This window comes from Terrapene carolina, unplaced genomic scaffold, assembly GCF_002925995.2.
Source record: "Terrapene carolina triunguis isolate 2854851 unplaced genomic scaffold, T_m_triunguis-2.0 Scaffold113, whole genome shotgun sequence".
NCBI lineage: Eukaryota > Metazoa > Chordata > Testudines > Emydidae > Terrapene > Terrapene triunguis.
In genome coordinates, this window is record NW_020664464.1 from 2,759,589 (window position 1) to 2,780,035 (window position 20,447).

At 40.3% G+C, this 20,447-nt stretch overlaps 1 protein-coding gene across 1 annotated transcript in view; it reads right to left on the bottom strand.

Moving 5' to 3' along the window:
• The window catches only part of FREM1 (FRAS1 related extracellular matrix 1), a 94,793-nt gene that overhangs the window by 43,055 nt on the left and 31,291 nt on the right, over window positions 1-20,447 (bottom strand). Inside the window, exons 9-20 of the mRNA XM_029911690.1 lie at window positions 19,518-19,862; window positions 18,751-18,893; window positions 16,948-17,144; window positions 15,244-15,334; window positions 13,029-13,196; window positions 12,525-12,733; window positions 11,892-11,985; window positions 8,681-8,933; window positions 6,808-7,005; window positions 5,282-5,467; window positions 2,388-2,584; window positions 939-1,164 (exon numbers count right to left, since the gene is read on the bottom strand). Coding sequence (XP_029767550.1) covers window positions 939-1,164; window positions 2,388-2,584; window positions 5,282-5,467; window positions 6,808-7,005; window positions 8,681-8,933; window positions 11,892-11,985; window positions 12,525-12,733; window positions 13,029-13,196; window positions 15,244-15,334; window positions 16,948-17,144; window positions 18,751-18,893; window positions 19,518-19,862 — 2,307 coding nt within the window. The remainder of the gene's footprint in view (window positions 1-938; window positions 1,165-2,387; window positions 2,585-5,281; window positions 5,468-6,807; window positions 7,006-8,680; window positions 8,934-11,891; window positions 11,986-12,524; window positions 12,734-13,028; window positions 13,197-15,243; window positions 15,335-16,947; window positions 17,145-18,750; window positions 18,894-19,517; window positions 19,863-20,447) is intronic.

Genomic DNA, 20,447 nt, shown 5'->3' on the forward strand with positions numbered 1-20,447 from the left:
AGGCCTAGGACCTTGACATTTGCTAGTCCACATCTGAATAACTGTCCCAAAGCTGGTTCCCAGATTATCCACCAGAACGCCACATGCCAGGGTGGCCAGCAGGTGGCTAGACAAAGGAGGATAGAGAGGTCATACTGCAGTTCTTTGGAGTGGAACTTTAGTGGAAGGGTACTGAAGTGGTAAGGTCTGTAGTAGAAAGAGAGAGAAGAGGGGTCACACAACTGAGATGGGGTAAATATGAATGACTAGGAAAGACTGAGGAATGTAGGATGAGTACCTGATATTTTTGTGTCTACTTTTTGTGGAAGAAGATCAGATACAGTGGTGATGGGTGACCTTATAAAAACAGAGGGAGAATATATTTGTCCTCAGTGCTCTGAGGCCCAAATTCTGATCTGAGTTACATAAGTGTAAATGTATTGAAATCATGTTAATTACTTCATTGTTCTCCAGAATATCAGAGTCGACAAACAGGTTTCAATTAGCTGGTCATGGTTAACAATAGATCCCCATCTCCTACCTCTACCACATAGAGCAATTTTCTACCCATGACTACATAACGTTCTTAAAAATGACCTAGAGTAGATACTAAGTGGCATTAAAAAGTGTTAATTAAAACATACCAGCTAGCATATTTTAGACCTCTCATTTTCCAAAGCAGATGATCTCCACTAAGGGTTAGAAAACTGTGTTATTGTCCTTACAGGAAACTTGAGGTGTAGGCTTCTAAGGATGAACTTCTTGAGGGATTCCCAAGGGATTAAATATGTTGAACTCAGAAAATGCCACTCAGATTTAATTTGCTATTCTTAAATTTTCCTATGAAACTATGGCTAGGCCCGGTGAATAAGTAATGAATGTTTCTTACAAGGCCACTTTGTCTGGTATGAATTTTTAAAGGAACAAAAGGACTGATGCAAAAGAAATGCTGCATTTACCATTCTTAAGAAGCTCCATGGAAAAGTCATGCACAGGACGTTCATGATTGTGGTGACTGTTAATGAATCTTTTGTAATTCATAACATCATTGCCATAAACTCCATTAATGAGGAATCCATGCTGGGGTTGCTGGACAACGGTAAACATCAAACGATCTTGAGGTACATCCAGATCAATCACGTTGATTACAGAGAGATCCAGTTCTTTCACTTGGCCCTCCTGCACCTGAGCAGCAAAACAAAACAAAGCAACAATAACCATGATTTTTCTGTAGAAAGAGTAGTTTCTTTCTTTAAGAAATGGAATCCTCTTCCCTCACAGAGAGCAGCCAGGTCCCTCCCACAAATCGTCAGAGGCGCCTCTGAAACCAAAAGGAAAAAACAACCCTCCACCTCCTTAGCAAAGATTCTTTTATTGTTTAAAAGTCTGATTCTTTGAGCTCTTACTTACTTACCAGCACAGTGCTTACTACTATGGCAGCCTTATTGAAGTCAATGGGACTATTCACAGTAGTAAATGTTGTTATGCTCAGCAGTAAGTATTTGCAGGAATTGCCCCTTATAGATCAACAAAACACAAGAAACCAGCTCCCTGATTCTCCTCTCTCTCCTGGGGCCAAGCTGAGAATCTGGCCAGGATGAATAAGAAGATGCCATTTTTACATGATCATGCTTCTGACCATAACCACTCTTACATACATTAAGAGGCAGCTACATGGCAGATCCACACAGTTTGAAAAAATTTAATATTGTGAAACATCGCATATACCCCAATTGCACATCAATTCTGTGGGATTGATGACAGATGAAATCCTGATGCTATTGAAGTCAATGGCAACTGGGGCTGGGATTTCATCCTATGTTTCCTAGGTAATATTATTTTGCCCTCCCCTCTCCCCCCCTCTTTTTTTTTTTTTTTTTTTTTGGTCTGCAGGAAAGTTCTTTTTTTACCATGACAATTTCTTGTACCAGAGTATTGTAAAGGAAACTGAGAATCATACAAATCATCAGTGAAGTGGCTTTTAGCTCTGGGCATGCTGAGTTTTGGCGTCATGAAATATATTGGAGCTACATCTATGTGTGTATATACACAAATATCTACATACAAGAGATTAGATAAATATACATAGACATTACAGTAAATCAAGTCTGCTCAGGTAAGTATTTAAAATACTACTAAAGTTGGTAATTGGTGAAATTCACTCTTGTGCAGAGCACCAGCACAAGGCCCGTGCAATATTAACACCTTATTTTAAGGGCTGATATGAGACTTATGTGTTGAATAGGCCTTGTGTTTCCCTGCATAGGGCTGAATTTCACACAGCAGACCAAAAGAAGGGGAATAGGTTCCAGAAAGATACTAATATGTATATTAAAAAGGAGCCATTGGCTATATATTTTCTGGCATAGAAAGTCATTAGATATCTAGTATTTTGTATCCTTCCTTACAGTTATGTTCCTTGCTATGAATTCTGGGACTTCATCATTTGTTGGGTTGATCAGGACATAAAATGGGGTCTCCACTGAATGATGCTTCCCATCAGTGACATAAATCATAAACTGGTCTGAAGTTGGTTCTGTCCTCACATGCCTGGACTGCACATAATTTATATGCAAGGCTTTCAGGTGTTTCAGCTGAAATGAAGCTAGAGAATTCAAAAAGATGACAAATTAACACAACATTTATTCTGATTCCCTTTTAACAAACACTGTAACCCATTAAACACTTGTAAATCCATGCTCATTCCAGGTACAAATCATTTGGGTTTTACATATCTTTAAGCATTCTTAATGCTGAGGAAGCAAGGGAATATGGGCCCTAAATAAAACACACCAAGTTTGTGTCTACACTATGGAGACTATACTGGCATAATTACATTTGTGTAGCTACACCAGCATAATTCCATAGTGTAGACACAGGAAGGATTTTTTCTATCAGTATGGGAACACCAGTTCCCCAAATGAAGTTAGGTATATGTTGATGGAAGCATTCTTCTGTTGACATAGCTGTGTCTACACTGGGGGATTAGGTCAACATATTTATGTCAGACAGGAGTGGGTTTTTTCACACCCTTGACTGACGTAGCTATGTTGACCTAACTTTTAAATGTAGACCAAGCCTAAAGAGCACATCTTCCATCCTGGAGAAATGTTAGTTCTCCGATCTCAAGGTGAAGATATACCAGGAATGTATTTGACCTGTCATGTTCAATTTCTTTCAAATCCAACATAGCTCAGGAGATTTAGAGCAAAAAGAAATGCAGACTTTTCCCAACAGAGGTACTCTCACATCACTGTGAACAGCGTCATGCTGCTTCTTACACTGCAGTTGTAGATGTAAGCCAAGAGTTGCCCTCCCAAACCAATCAAATCTGCTTATGATCAGTCCAATGTGGGAGGTGGCTTAGGTAAATTGGACAAGGCAGGAACAGATCTACATCACAGTTTCTTAACTCTTGTGTAGATTTCTTTTTCATTTAGAGCCAAAGTCTGCCTGGCCCTTATATGAGGGTGTAGTGGAGTGACAGAAATAAAAAGCCTCTCCTCCCACTCCTTGTGCAGCATGTATAAGGGGTGAGCTGACGCTCAAGGTAGCACAGGAACTGTTGGTTCTTTATTTGTCTGGGATACATTAGTGCCCAAAGGGAATATGGGGAGGGGGAAGGAGGAAGGGGAAAGGAAGAGCCAGGGCTGCATTCCTGCCAATCACAAGCCAGCTCTGCTAGCTAGCCACACAAGGTATGTCTACATAGCCCATGAAAGTGAGCCTCCCAGCTTGGGTCAACAGTGGCTCTCTACCTTTCCAGACTACTGTACCCCTTTCAGGAGTCTGATTTGTCTTGCATACCCCCAAGTTTCTCCTGACTTGAAAATTACTTGCTTACAAAATCGCACATAAAAATACAAGTGTCACCACACACTATTACTGAAAAATTGCTTACTTTCTCACTTTTACCACATTATAAATCAATTAGACTATAAATATTGTACTTACATTTCAGTGTAGAGTATATCGAGCAGTATAAACAAGCCATTGTCTGGATGAAATGTTAGTTTGTACTGACTGCGCTAGGGCATTTTATGTAGCCTGTTGTAAAACTAGGTAAACATCTAGATGAGTTGATGAACCCCCTGGAAGATCTCTGTGTACCCCCACGGGTACCCGTACCCCTGGTTGAGAACCACTGATCTAGACAATGCTTTGAAGTTGTGGCTCTGAAGCCCACCCCGTTCCATAGGCTTCAGCAACCAAGCTGCAACTTCAACGCACTGTCTACACAGCTATTTTTAGAGCACTAGCGTGAGCCACGTTGGTCCAAGTCTGTTGGTCCAAACTGGGAGGTTTGCTGTTGCGGGCTGTATAGACACATCCATGGGGGGAGTATATTGCATCTTGTGAAAGGATGTAGCAGGGCACATGCTTCACCCCTCCCGCCCCCCGTACATTGGGGAACTCCAAGAAGCACTCTATTGTCTTGAGACCAAATGCCTCACATGGTACTCCTTCTGGGATACTGCAGCTCTACACCACCCCTCACTATGGAAGATGTGTGGTTTGCACAATCTATCCCTAAATGAGTAAACGCAAGTAAGTAGATAGGAAAAGGTTTGCCTAAATAGGGACTTTGGGTGGGATTTTCTTAAGTACCTAAATGACCGAGGAGCACAAAAACCACTGGAAGTCATTGGGACTTGTGCCACTCAGTCACTTAGATCCTTGTGAAAATCCTACCAATCTACATTTTCAAGAGTGACTAGTGATTTGGGGGTGCCCAACCTGAAACACCAGTAAGAGCCCTGACTTTCAGAAAGTGCACCACACTCATGCTCTGAAAATTAGGCTCCTTTAAAGTGTCTGAAGATGGACACCCAAAAAAAAAAATCGAGGCAACCAAAATCACTAGTCATTTTTGAAAATGTAGGCTTAGAGCGTATCTTGAGGCATCCGTTTTTAAAAATCTTGCCTATAGTATTTTACTAATGAAAAACAGAAGTGTGTGTGTGGAAGGAGGGAGTACAGAAGAAATGTGAAGTGGCAGAGTAGAGAAAATAGGTTAATATATTGTCATTTCTAACACAGACTGCAGCTCTAATGTGTAAATCTTAAATATGCTTAATTTATCTGAGTGCCAATTCTTCATGTTCACAGGGTTACATTCTCTCTTTGAATCCCCCACACACAGCCTCAGTGCTCCTTATTTATGTACACCTGCCTTCCCAATAAAGACTAAATTAAAGCATGCACCTGCCGTGACTACACATCAGCCTACTGCCTGGCAGTCCATTAGCCATGTATGTAACATGCACAGTATTGGTGTTCTTGCCATTGTGTCTACACATACCTATACTTATACCAATGTTGCTCTTCTCAAACCCAGGGGAAGGTAGTATATTTTCAATGTAACCAAACTGGGGAGGAGAAACCAAAACAAACTCTAAGTCATCTGCTGCGGTGTCGGGGTCAGTAGCAAACAAATTGTTAGCGGTAATGACAGCTGAGAAACCCTCATCCACAACAAACATGGCACCTAGACACAAATGATATGATGATGAGTATTATTTAACTCAACTTACTGGGATATTTTACTAAAGAAATTGGCACAATAGCTGATGGGAAACTGCACTACAAACAGGCTGGTACAAATGTTTTCTAATCATGGTATCAACTCCACTTTCTCATCACGTAAGCAGGTGGGTGGGGGCAGGGGGAGGAAATCACAAAACAATTTTACTGATAAGCCATTAAGTATGGTTTATGTGCTGCTCAAGATCAGTTGTTACCTCTGTTTGTCAGAGCATTAATTGCCTGAGAGCTGTTACGAATTGCTCATAATGAACGATTTTTCATGCATCGGTGTTTAATTTCCCTGCTGGGACAATACTTCATTTCCAGAACATTGCTTGGGTGATAGGCTGCAAATTACAAAGCTACCCATACATATGTTTAAATGTTCTTTTGCAATACAGAACATATACCCAATGCCTACAGTAAATGGCATTATAAAATGACATTATAAAAGAAAAGATACATCCATAGAAAGTGTATCTTTATGACAGGCACTATGGGCCTGATCGGAAGCCCATCAAAGTCAATGGAATCTGTTGACAGATTAAATTTAGGCTATCAACTACAAGATGACTTATTTTCTTTACCATTTGTTTTTTGATCCTTGCAAGAACAATTGAAAATCTGGCTTTACATGTATTAAATGAATTAAGTGTACAATGCAACTTATCTTTGTCTTCATTAATTAACAGCATAAAGTGGAAGTACTATAAATATTACCCCTCTCCCTTCGTATGGAAAAGGCCAGTTTGTAAAGTACATGCTAAGAAGTAATAGGATAAAGTAGAGAGATATTTATGGCTATATTTTTGTTTTGCGTCACCCTGACAGTTATCTAATCTGGATCCAAGTTCAGTTCTGAATTCTTGTGACGTTCAGAGCTGTTTGGATCTGGGTTTTTAGTTCAGGACCATTTCTATTATTCTATCTGTTTATTACACAGAAGATTACTCAAAGGGCTGAAGTTCAGCCTAATTTTCTGCAGGCACTTGCAAGGATGAAAAGTGGGGGCAGATCTGAGTACTTGAATCTTTAACTACCTGATCTGCACACTGAGTCAAACAGCTAGGGGCAGTTACTCAGATTTGCACTTGAAATTGAATTCTAGGTGCAAACTGTGCCTGCAGAAAAGAAGGCTGCCTGTGTGAAAAATTGGTCGATATGATCTAAAAGTTTTGTATGTTTATCTTCCTGTCTGGTCAGTTTTTGGTGCTAGAAAATATTGAGAATCTATCCTCTAGCCAACACCAGGTTATTCAGGATATAAGATAATAGACTAGAAATAAAGAGGAAGCTTTTCACCAATTGCAATGGATGGTGGCTGGTTGTCCACTGGAAATACGCTGATGTTAAGGTCATATACTGGAAAGGAATCATGAAGTGGTACTGGAGGAGGAAGAAGTCCATCATAACAGCAGTCATTCACATCCATGCCAGCTTCACCATCAGAGATAACCAAGGTTAGGGTGTCAAAACAAGGAGTCAGGCCAATCTCCCCACCTGGAAAAACATGCTACAGATGATGTTCTACAATAAGAAACCAAAACTCAATGAAGCAGTGACTTGTATCAATTATGGGCCATCCACAATATTCTGAGGGTAAATTGTGACATAAAGACAGGCTAAAAAACAACAAAATTCAAATGAAAGAGCTGAAACTGCTTGGTTCTCTGTTTTTCAGAGATAGAAGCAGAGTCTTTATACAGCCCTCCTCTGTTGAAAGAGCAAGATGAAGAAATGGTATCTTAATCAATGCTATTTACTATAAATAATCTACTTTGTATCTTTTGCCTCCAGGGGTCTATTTCATACATGACCGATTAATGCTCAAAACCCCCTTTGTCAAGGAAGGGAGTTACTTGTCGCAAATCCCCTATGTATCAATGGAGAACAGGCCCATAATTCCTAAAACACTGACAATCTTCCTATGGAGGATGGAAATACATCCATATCCTGGACAGAATTGACAGAAGGACGTATGAAGAAGATACAACAACATCATGCCAGGATGTTTTTATAGACTTAAAAATATTCAGATCCATATGTGCTGCATATCCCCCAAAAAACTGACACTTCCAAACATGGTGGTTTACTGCTAAATGGACAACTAAATCCTATAATAATAAATGCTATTATGCCACCTCCAAAGTAACCTCAATTTTGCCTGAATAACCTCTCGGGGTGTAGAGTCATTTAATTCCTCATATCAAGAGTGACCATATTCAACTGCTTCCCTCCATGCTCAAATTACAGCTGCTCCTTTAACAACAGATAGAAATCACAGTGAAAAGGTCAAGTCTATTCTCAATTCTAGAACAAAATTATGAGCTAAGCATGCGCAGAACTGAAGATTCTGAAACAAGAGTTGGAACAATAGTGTTCACACACGTATAGAAGGAAAACACTTATTATTCAGGGAAAATCCTTGAAGAGTATTCTAATGGCCAAACTCTCAGGGAGCTGTAACTGGCCTTGATTTGCATGTGCAATCACCGGTGCTCTTTTGACATGCAAATGCCTGGAGCACAAAATGTAATCAAATGAATCCAAACCATCTATGAAGTTTCTAGAAAAGCTGATTTAATTTTAAAAACAAAACAAAAATAACCCCTTGCTAAAATTATGGTTTTCTGTCAAACCACAACATAATTTACCTTCTAGTGCAAAAGGATTGTAAACTCTCCAGAACACGTGTGTCTGTTGAGGACTCCCCCAAATCATTGGTGTTGTTCTATTGAATCTCTATATCACTCTCTGGAGTATAAAAATAATCTAATTTATCCAAACACAGGTGTGAAACATGTTCACAGTTGCAAAAAAAGTTAAGACTTTTTTTTTTTTACCATGTTCAGGAACCATATTTTAGTCTAGGTATTAAGCATGGTAAATGTATTTACAGGTAGAATCATGGTTCTACAGGTAGAACCATGATTCTATAAACTGGCTATGAGATCGCTTCCCATCCCAACAGGCAATTAGAAAGTGTTACACGACACATTTGGGCCACAACTATGTTTCACAGCTGTGTTTGCATGTGGTTATTTATATGCAGTAGTGTAGATGCAGGCTTTCAGCATGTGCTAGTGATGGAGCTGCCAGAGTTATCTGGATTTACACAAGATCCCAGAGCTATCTGGCTACACCTCCAATCTAATGCTCTTCTAGTCTCACTTACTAGTATGCTTGTAGGTCACTACTCCAGAGACAACGTCCGCTTGGGAGAAGCGATCCACAACGATACCAGCTTTCCTCACAACCCCATAGTAGGGCTGTCGAGCCAGCATAAAAGTCAGTTTCATGTCGTCGCTGTCTGCGTCGGTGGCATAAATGTACTCTGAGGTGATGACCACTTCCTCACCCTCTGGACATTGTATTAGGGGAATGAGGCCATCTTTCATGATTGGTGGCTCATCATTTACAGGTAGCACCTAAACAGAAAAACACACACAGTTTCACCTAAAGTACACATCACTTGTCCTTGCAAGCACAGTTCACTGGGAGGAAACATGGGGCATGCTCAACCAAAGTGAATGATTAGACTTGCAGATATAGAAAATAGGCCAAAAAATGGAATGAATTACATGCATCTACTAACAAAAAAAACCAGACAGAGGCAGATGGGAAGTACTGAAAGGCTAAAAAAATAAATAAATGAAAAGGCAAAGAAAATTTAAGAAACCAGTCTTAGCTCAGGCTGTATGCACTACCAAGTATTGTATACTAAATTAGTGACCACTAATCCTTATTTTATAACGGGATTAAATCCTGAGTCTCTCATTTAAGAGGATCTCACAATGAAGTCACAATAGTCAGACTGAAGTCAATGGGAATTTTGTCTGACTAAGGAACCGCAGCAGGGTTCAGTCAGCCCCATGAATAAATTTTTATCTGAAGCAGCAGTGCCATTCATAACCATCAGAAAACAAATGCATGCTGCAGTGCATCTTTGATAGGGTACGGATAGGGACCACTGGACATAAAAGACATATCCTGATAACTTGTGGCAGGGGTGGAAATCAAGGAGTATAGGCCTGGAATTTTGGGCCAAGTTCACTACTTGTCTAAGCCATGCAACTCCATTGATTTCAGTGGAGATGCATCAGTGTACACCAGTGGTGAATTTGGCTTTTCAATTTTATATAGTTGGGAGTTTACTACAGGGGAAGGAAAATTCTGCCTTTGCCAACTAACATTCTGGGGTTTTATAAGCCTTCAAGTTGTATAACAAAAACAATATGAAACTCAGATGATGCTCTTTAATGGATTACACAAAAAGAAAGAGAAAAAAAAAGAGAACAAATCCAAACTACACCTACTACAGTCTAATGGTTAGCACCAGATACTGGCAATCGGAACACTGTCGGCTGGGCTACAACTCACTGCATCCATGTCCTGGGCAAGCCACTTCACTTCTCTGTGTATCAGTTTCCCCACCCATAAAATTGGTATAGTAGTTATCTACCTCAAAGGGATATTGTGTGGTATTAAATGAATGGAAAGTGCTTTGTGATTCTCTGATGAAATGCAATACAGAAGTATTATCATCATCCCTAAATTTAATTATGGAGTCTGCATAACCAGTTAGGATTGTTGAAATGATCACTTAGTGCAGCTGCCTTGATTCAGGTCCAGCCAGAGGAACTGTGCATGCACATGGGTGTGTGTGTGTGTGTGTGTGTGTAAGGGGAGACAACTTCTACATGTGGCAATTCCTCGTGCACAGACACATGGACAAGTCTGTTTCCAATTCTCAGGATTCTCATCTCACAATATTGGATGTTTTCTTAAAGTCCCATTTCCTAGAGTCATGTAATCACACATTAGCTTTCATTTAAAAAGTGAGTTTCTAACCCTGATGATTGTAAAGAAAAGCTTGAAAATGTGACCTCAGGGAAAAAACATTGACAGTAAATAAAAAGAACCCCATATGTATTTTTTAAAAATCTCATAATTTTAAAGCCATTCTCATGATTCTCGGGGGCCCTGACTCATGATTTTTGAGCAACTGGGACAGCAACACTGCAAAATCTCACACATGCGATTCCCTATTGCTAGTGGGACACTGAGCGATCACAAACTGGAGCATGATTTGGAGGGGCGAGGGTTTACTAGATGATCTCTCTACTAACAGGTGGCCCACCCTATGAAAATGTTTGGCAACTCTGGCTTTAGGGAATTCCTGGGACCGATTCTAGTTCTTCTCTAGCAACTGTGCTTTAATATTAACTAGCACATAAATACACAAGGCTTCAGCACTCCAGGCACTTCTGCATATTTGTGCCCTGTAACAGGGTGGCTTGCCCCGTTAAGGGCTAGAGGCTTGGGGCCAGCCAACTCTTCTTACTAAGATGGCACACACCTGAGCAGGGATCAGGTGATTCCCCAATAAAAGCAGCAGGAAGCTGCAGACAGAGGGGGGATGTTCAGAGGAAGCTGTGGCAAAGACTGCAGAAGAGCTTGAGTGAGCAGGCTGAAGGCCAGGGACAGCGGATTCCATGGAAGTAGAAAAAGTATCCAGCCACGTAGGGCTGAGAATGGCCTGTCAAGGCTGGGAAGAGCTTCAGAGAGCAAACCCGAGGAAATTAAGAAGCCCCAGGACAGAGTTTTGGAATTGTGTCTTATGCCAATAAATTGGACCCTGATAGGAAGGGCATTATTGAACAAAAAAGCTTGTGTGGAGTTTTTTAAAGAAGCTCTTTGAAGGGGGAAACTGAAGTAGGGCGCTGCAGAGCCATCTCTGGCCACGAGGGGGGTGCTCTGGAGGAGGTTGTGTGATGATACATCCTTTATCTTTACAAATACAAAGTACAAAGATCTCAGAGGGACTCTGTCAGATCAAGTCCAGCCTCAAATTTAGGTTTTGTAGAAACAAACATTTACAAAACCTAATGGTCAAAAGATTTTGTGATTTTTCTTTAATTCCAGTGAAAACATATTGGTTTAAACACTTCATTGCAGCTTTTGCAAGCCAAGCCAAGCCAAGCATTCTGTGGAGTTATTAGGAACACAGATATGGAAGTAAAGTTTGTTTTTAGAAAAATAAAGGATATCACTTTGTGGTGTCCCTCTAAGTGTGGAATTTATATCTTCAGAAAGAAAACTCTCTCTTTCACTGATCTGACACACGCTCCATGTTTAATTCTGGGGATTCATTCCTGACAGTAGTGGCTAAGCAGGAGCAGGTGCAGATGTCTCATCACTTGTACCTGCCAAATTTGCTCTCTAACCAATATTGTCACATAAGCTCCAAAGCGAACAGCAAAAAGCCCATCTAGTCTAACTCCTTCCAATTTCTGAGGAGCTCTGAAGGCTTCAAAACTGATACTTTATCATTTTCTATGCGGATGAATGCCCTCATGAGTACAAGCAGGGAGCAACACACTGACCTTGACCTGTAGGACAAACTCTAAAGAATTAATGCCATCTGTGGCTGCAAAGAGGATGTCATCATGCAGAGTCTCAGAGCCATCATGCTGATACCTGTGGGAATTAAGTTCTGCACTAATTTCACATGGACAACGTGTCTCTGCATCAAGAAGAACAGCAAGCACTGCAGGACAATACTACCCAACTACCCACCACAACAGGGCCGCCCAGAGGATTCAGGGGGCCTGGGGCAAAGCAATTTCGGGGGCCCCTTCCATAAAAAAAAGTTGCAATACTATAGAATACTATATTCTCGTGGGGGCCCCTGCGGGGCGTGGGGCAAATTGCCCCACTTGCCCCCCCTCTCTGGGCAGCCCTGCACCACAATACAACATGGTTTCCTGACTCAGTTTTACGGCCTGCTCAGATGTGGCAGCTCATTCATCATGTGGTGATGATATAATATTATTTTTAATGCAAACTTAAGAATCTGCAGAGAACATTATAGGCCAGAGGCTCAGCTGGTGTACATTTGTTGAGCTCCATTGGGGTCAGACTTTGCCAACTCACACAAACTGAGGCTCTTGGAATTTAACACCAGTTTGATGGTGAGAACTAATAGTAACAAAACTAAAAGCAGGACCTTTTCTCACCTGATTTTTAACATGTGCAAGTCCTGCCAGGTGAACCTGTCACCTTTGTTCATGGGAAATCCATCCAGTTCTACCATTCCATGCAGCGGCAGCCTCTGAAGGTAGATGTGGAGGTTCTCCTGTTTTGTGTCCACATCTGACATCAGAATATGGCTCCCTGTAATGGTGCACAGTCCCCCTTCTTCCACTTTCAAGTTATTTGTAAATACCTGAACAGAGGGGGAGAGATGAATTACCATTTCCCTCTGCACCTTTAAATTTGAACTAGAAAGAGCATTTGGGTTTAAAAGATGCAACACAATAAATATCAAAACACCAAAGGCATAACTCGTCTGTCATATGCTGGGAGGACGTAAGGAACTTACCACAACACATAGAGCAAATATTGCCCCCAGCCACCAATCAATAACAGATGGATCATTACAGCAGTATTCTATCTGTCTAGTAAAACCATATTAATATTCAGAGATTCACTTCCTCCCTCCCTCCCACACACACACGTACCTCTGGAGCTTGATTGTCCACTGGAAGAACTGTAATATTAAAGCAGATCCTATACAAAGTGCCTCCATGCAGATTGCTGACTGAAAAAATAAACTGGACATGCTGAGGTTCAGGCCCAATGTCCTGGATAGGCGGCATATAGGCAACTTTCATGTAGTTCACAGCATGCTGAAAAACATGAGGAAAAAAGAAAGAAAGAAAGAAAAAAGGGAAACTGTCATTTAAAATCTTACGGTACGTTTTCAGAAAGATGACCTTTTCTTTGGATATGATCTGTGCCCACAAAATTCCCTTCTGAATGTTTGCACCCACATTTCAACTACTGGCACAAATCTGAGTATCTGCACCTCTAACGATGAATTAGCTAGATAGAGATGCAAAGACCCAGATTTGTGGAGGTACAATTTACAACTGGAAACAGAAGATGGGGGCCTCAGCTGGATGAGGTATGCCATCCCCAAAACCTTTTTTATATAATGACTTTTAAATAATCACAGTCATCAAAGTGTAGCTTTTAATACTACATTCACTACAGTATCTGTACATCTCTGAATTCCAGAGATCTCTGAATTTGTCATTAGCAATATTTATTATTTGCACATCCTTTGTTAACCCAAATCACAACAAGATATTAAAGTAGACTAAAACTATCAGCAAAGTCTCTCGTCCAGAAACTGATCTTATGCACCTGACTGAGTGGTTCAGGACTCCAATTAAAAGGCTATAAGGAAAACTGCTTTGCAACATTAACCATACAGTAAATTGTAATGGCCAGGCAGTTTACAAATGTTAATAAGAATGGGATTTATTGAACTACAGCATAATAAAAAACTGCAACATGGATGATAATTGAGGATGAGACCAAGCTGGGAGGGATTGCAAGTGCTTTGGAGGATTGGATTATAATTCAAAATGATCTGGACAAACTGGAGAAATGGTCTGAAGTAAATAGGATGAAATTCAATAAGGACAAATGCAAAGTACTCCACTTAGGAAGGAACAATCAGTTTCACACATACAAAATGAGAAATGACTGCCTTGGAAGGAGTACTGCAGAAAGAGATCTGGGGGTCAGAGTGGACCACAAGCTAAATATGAGTCAACAGTGTAACACTGTTGCAAAAAAAGCAAACATCATTCTGGGATATATTAGCAGGAGTGTTGTAAGCAAAACACAAGAAATAACTCTTCCTCTCCTCTCCGTGCTGATTAGGCCTCAATTGGAGTATTGTGTCCAGTTCTGGACACCACTTTTCAGGAAAGATTGGACTTTCTCCAATTTGTCCACGAGAAGAGCAACAAAAATGATTAAAGGTCTAGAAAACATGACCTGTGAGGGAAGATTTAAAAAATTGGGTTTTTTTAGTCTGGAAAAGAGAAGATTGAGGGGGGACATGATAACAGTTTTCAAGTACACCTCATAAAAGGTTGTTTTGAGGAGGAGGGAGAAAAATTATTCTTCTTAACCTCTAAGGATGGGACAAGAAGCAATGGGCTTAAATTGCAGCAAGGGAGGTTTAGGTTGGACATTAGGAAAAACTTCCTAACTGTCATGGTGGTTAAGCACTGGAATAAATTGCCTAAGGAGGTTATGGAATCTCCATCATTGGAGATTTTTAAGAGCAGGTTAGACAAACACCTGTCACAGATGGTCTAGATAATACTTAGTCCTGCCATGAGTGCAGGGGACTGGACTAGATGACCTCTTGAGGTCCCTTCCAGTCCTATGATTCTATTAAATTATTTAAAATTAAAACAAAAATGTGGATGCACAGAACTACACCAACAGAGTTCAGCCAATGTGAAAGAATCTTAGCGGCGATAAGAAACCAGACTGATGGGGCTTTGCAAAACCCAAACCATGTCCAGGTTGAACCCATCTCTTACCCTGACATTATGCCCAACTCAGGTCAAATACTTAGAGCTGAATTTGTCTCCAACACAAGCAAGTGCAACTCCTTTTGGTCTCAATAGGAGCTATGTCTACTTATGCGAGGAGTGCAATCATGGTAGACACTTCTTTAAAAATATGAATGGAGTTAGCTGAATTTTGAGTTTGTTAAACTGAGATAGTGATAGTACTGGCTAGGGCTGGTTTCCACTTCTAAGCCTCATGAAAACCTGAAAGGAAGTGACTTGAGGAAAAATGACAGCACCACTGGAGCCAGTTCTTAAAAAGGGTATGGTTCCAGTATGGTATCACTTAGTAACAAACCTGAGTGAATGATCTCAGTGCTGGAACAGAAGGATCCTTGACTAGCTTGGGGATGCTGTCCACCATAAACAACTTCCCAGCATCGGAGGGGCTGTACAAAGACACAAACACACTATGCGCTGATTAGAATAACTTCTAATACAGGAGAAAAAAATCTTACAATTCAATCTTGTGCTTCAACACCACCAACCAACCACTAGCTGCATAGAAATAAAATTCATTTACTTTTCTTTTTTCATTATCATAAATGTCTTTATTATGGATTTCAAACTGTGACAGAAAACTGAACAAAGGAATCATGAACCAGGAACCGGCCACCAAAAAGTAACACATACTTTACTATGAACAAAGTCCTGGACTTCCACACCAAAGTGTCCCCACACATTTCAGGCACTTTGATGATTTACACTGGCTGAGAATCTGGCCCTTCGCATACCTATCACTTGATATTTTCATTTTTCTTTAGATAAAAGAAATTCTATATTACATCAAATTCTTTAAATTTTTCATTAATCTTATAAATAAGAGGCTCATGTGAACCAATTTCTGACAACTCAACTTTCTAGTCTTTTAAAAGTGAGACACAAGAACTTTTCCACCTCCAAGGACCAATCTTTTGGCAAAACAAAAGGCAAACGCAACCCATTTATTTTTTCAAAATAACTTGTCCCGTGTATTGAAGACAAATCACACAGCAAAAATAATTGATAACATTGAAAACATTGAAACAGAATTTTCTAGTACTGGGACTTTGCCAAACAAAGTGCATCAAAATTACAAATCTCTTATTTTAATTTTTATATACACACAAAAAGCCCCTCCAAAGAGACCATTTATTTGCTTTGGGAGCTTCAGCATGATCCCTACAGGCTATTCTGTTTAACCTCTTGCAAACAATTTCCGCCATTTTCTTTGCAAGGCCTTTAAAAATACTTGATCCACTCCAAAGCTACGGTTTTATTAAGATGACCTAAGCTCTTCACATTCTTATAGTTATTAGAAAGATCTCATTCACACCTTACGGAACAGTTTGGACCCACTTTTTTCAGTCTTGAGTAGATCAACTTCATATCATACACGCATATTAAAAGGCCCATCTCCCTCCTGTTATCCTCCACACCTGGCTTCTGAGTTCTCTCCTGCCCACTATAGGCTTCAGCTGCAGTTCTTCTGATTAGCCCACAGGCTTGTTCAAGGCTATTAACCATGTACCCACCTGACAGATAACCATACCACTGAGTTACAGATTGACCCTCTGCTGGTCTGGCCCAAAACAGAAAAGTGTTGATCCCCTGAGCTACACAGTGGTAGTAAGCAAAACTCTTTCCTCTTGGTAAATTGGAGAGGATACTGGTGCTGAACTCACCAAATGGGCCACCAACCATCCAATGGGCCACAGTGAAATACAAGGTGAAGTCAAACAAAAGAAAAAAAACATCTGGATCTGTCTGTTCTCTGCCTCTCTCTTTTAAACACTTGATGTTGCCCCTCACGTCCTGTTGCTTTAGGCTTTGACCCACATGATTATTAACACACTAAGGCCTGGTCCTGCAACTAGCTCCACATAGGTAGGCCCATGCATGCAGGATTGGGAACCTAGTGTGTGCACCCAGGCAACAGCCTTACTTTGCCACCAACACTTCCCCTGCCACTTGGTGCCTGCCCATCTCCTGTGATGAGGAGTGTACATTCACTCTCACATACCCATGAGTAGAAGAGAAAAATGGGGAGGTGGTTACTGTGTAGATGAGTTCTCTCTCTTGTGCTTCCATGTCTATGAAATGGAGATGTTTCTTAGTTAGATGAGCTATCTTAGTTTCCTCGACAGCGAGGTGACGGGTAACCCCAGAAGCTTCTTTTGGAAGCTGATCATCCACAGGAATAATATGCACTATCACCGCCTAGAGTAAAGAATACAGAAAAATATCATAGGGTTGGTAGAATGTTGGAAACACACTAAATGCTCTTAGAATCATGCTTATAGGAAACCACCAGAGTTAATTTAGTTCATATTTAAAATATTTGAACAAATCTTTTAAAATGGAAGCACATTTTTTCATTTAATTTTTCCTCCATCATTCATACAATTGTAATATTGGTTATTCTTCCTTATTATTTGTTTGAGGACCTTACAATCAGAGCTGGTTAAAACTCTGAATTTCTGTTTTGTGGGAAATTTTGACATTTCAAAAGTTCTTTTTATTCTCATTTGGAACTAAAACAAATATTTTTGAAATTTCCTGCAAACCAGAAACAGAAGACAAGATATTTCAACCAGTAGTAAGTAGCAGCTGCCCTTAGTGATTTTATATATTCTGTTATTTTTATTTTACTTTTAAACTATTACATTGTCATGAAATAATGTAAAAATAATAAAAATAATATAGAAGTAAAAAACTTTTTAAAAAACCTAACATTTTAAAATTCTGAAATGAAATTTGGAAATCGGAAACGGAATTCCAAAATGATTTTTTTGTTTTGAAACAAATAACTTCTCTGCAAGAATTCAAAATGGTCATATTTTTCAAAATGTTTTAATTTAGATAAAAGCAACATTTTCCATCAAAAGCACATTTTGAGAAAAAATTCTGACCAGCTCTACTTACAGTTTCACTGTTTTGTTACAGTAGGGTTGTGCATAAGCACTGGTTGTCAAATATTACTTAAGGACAGGAGGGCACTGTACCTATTTTTTGAAACATCCACACAGAAAAATAACTGATGGACTAATGTATAATATATAACAGAAATATATAGGAGGGCACATTTTAAATTCACAAATCTTGGCAGTGTGCCTCTGAAGTCAAGGAAATATTAAATTCAGTCAGCTCAATCCTCAGGTGGTATAAATAGGTGCAAATCTATTGACTTCAAAGTGGCTACTGCCAGTTAGTACTAGCTGAGGATCTAGCCCTTAGAATGAATTTGGTCTTTCATTTTAACACCTGATACAGTCTCCATTAATGCCTTTGAGATCTGACAATATTCTCCTGTCAGACAAAAATTAAAGAAAATAGGGTTGCTGAGTTATAAACGAGGGGAGAATTTGGTCTGGAGAATTTGGCAATAATGTGCACACAGAAAAGGATGCAGCTTGGTTTTCACATCCTAGGCTGTGCTTTTAGGACTGGCAGTTAGAAAGAGGGAAAAATCACAAGGTTTTCAACAGGTAGGAAGGTATGCTGGTGTCCAGACATTTACTCCACACTCTGCAGCGGCAGCTCCAGGCACCAGTGCTCCAAGCGCATGCCTGGGGCGGCAAGCCACGGGGGGGCGCCCTGCCGGTCCCTGCGAGGGCAGCAGTCAGGCAGCCTTCAGCAGCATGCTTACGGGAGGTCTGCCGGTCCCACGGATTCTGCAGCAATTCAGTGGCGGGTATGCCGAAGCCGCGGGACCGGCGGACCTCCCACAGGCAAGCCACCAAAAGCTGCCTGACTGCCGTGCTTGGGGCGGCAAAAAAGCTAGAGCCACCCCTGACACATTGCAAGAAATCCTCAAACGTAATACCTGTGGCTCTGAGAGATTGGGAGGGTCATGGCTATCACACAGGACAAACTCAAGGGAATCCTCAAATATTTCTCCTCCTAAGTGACGGTAGTAAATTAATCCATTAAACAGATCTCTCTGAAGGAAGCCAGTGACAGGATACCCTGTTGAATCAAAGAATAAAAGAAAGCGCATTTCATAGAGTTGTTTATAATTTTAATCACTGGTAAATTTGATCATCTTGATCCTCATAAAGAAGAGACCTGTTATATGGTTTCTCTTCTTTCTCCAGTGCATCCACTGAAAGAGATTAAAAACTCCATCTTTATATCAGAAACTTTGTTAAAACTTCATAATTGTTCAATATGAAGTAAGAGCATTCCCAGTGATGGCTCTGAAGCCCAGTGATGAGGAAAAAAGGTGAATTTATACAAATAAAAACTATCTAACGAATCTAGCAAAGGGATTCTGTGTCCAGGTGTGAAATAAAAGAACCCGCATCCCCCACTCTAAATTTAGCACCATCAGTGCCATCCTCTAATTTTCAGCTTGGTAGGAATCATTGCAGCAAGAAAGTCTCTTGACCACCCAAATTCCTCTAGCCAAGAAAGTACAACAGAAAAATATTCTTCGATTGAGATGACTCTGGGTTAAATTCTGCTCTCGGTTACACCGAAGTAAATCCAGAATAACTCCATTCAACTCAAAGGATTTACACCAAGGTAACCATGAGCACAGTTTGGCCCCCACAAAAGAAAGTTCATCTTGCTGTGGATTTCTTAGATTACCTATAAGCTTTGGCCCTGGTTTCTTCATGATTTCTCCAGCCTGTGGTGGTTTGGTAACATTAAAGAATATGTAGTCATCACTGGAGTCCATGTCAGACGCTTGAAGCATGGAGCCCTGGATCAGAACGGTCTGCCCTTCATACAGTTCAATTACAACATTGCTGATCAGGAAAGGGGGGCTGTCATCTTTAGGCAGGATATTGATTGGAAACTTATGGCGAATACTGTGGTGGCCATCAAAGATCCTAAATACCACAAAATCTTTTGTAGAGTCACTGTCATCATGGTGGTAGCGAACAACCCCAGCCCTCAGGTCAGAGACCGTGAACATGAATCCTTTCCCTCCTGTCAAAAGAATGAAAGAAGACGGTTCAAAGATGTGTAATTCAGCCTCAGTATGAATTTTATTAAGGGGGGAAATACATGTCTGAGTTAGAAAAACTCATTCAAAACCTATCTAAACAGAAAGTATTAACATGGCCCAGCATAGTTACTAAGCTATGTACTTTGCTAACAGTTACACAACTGTGGTAGCAAACGCAACTCCCCACAATGTCAATGCTGTCATATAGATCATTTGAAGACATCAGTGTTTGCTATCTACCACTGTTTCTTAAAGCATCAGTCACAATTTATTTTAAGCCCAAAGAGTATATGCTCTCTGATTACAGATCAATATTTCATTGTAAGCAAAAAGTAACATCCATTATTAATTATTATTATTTATTTGTACCTAGAGGTCACAGACAGGGATAGAACCTTCATTGTACTCAGCACTATATGCTCACACACAACTGTTCATTTAGGTAAAATGCCTTGAGGGTCAAATTCTGACTCTAGAGCAGGGGATTTCTTCAGGGGCACAGGGGCAGAATACTCTCCCACTTCAAGGCTACGGAGCACCAGCACAGCCATCCCCAGCTGCAATAG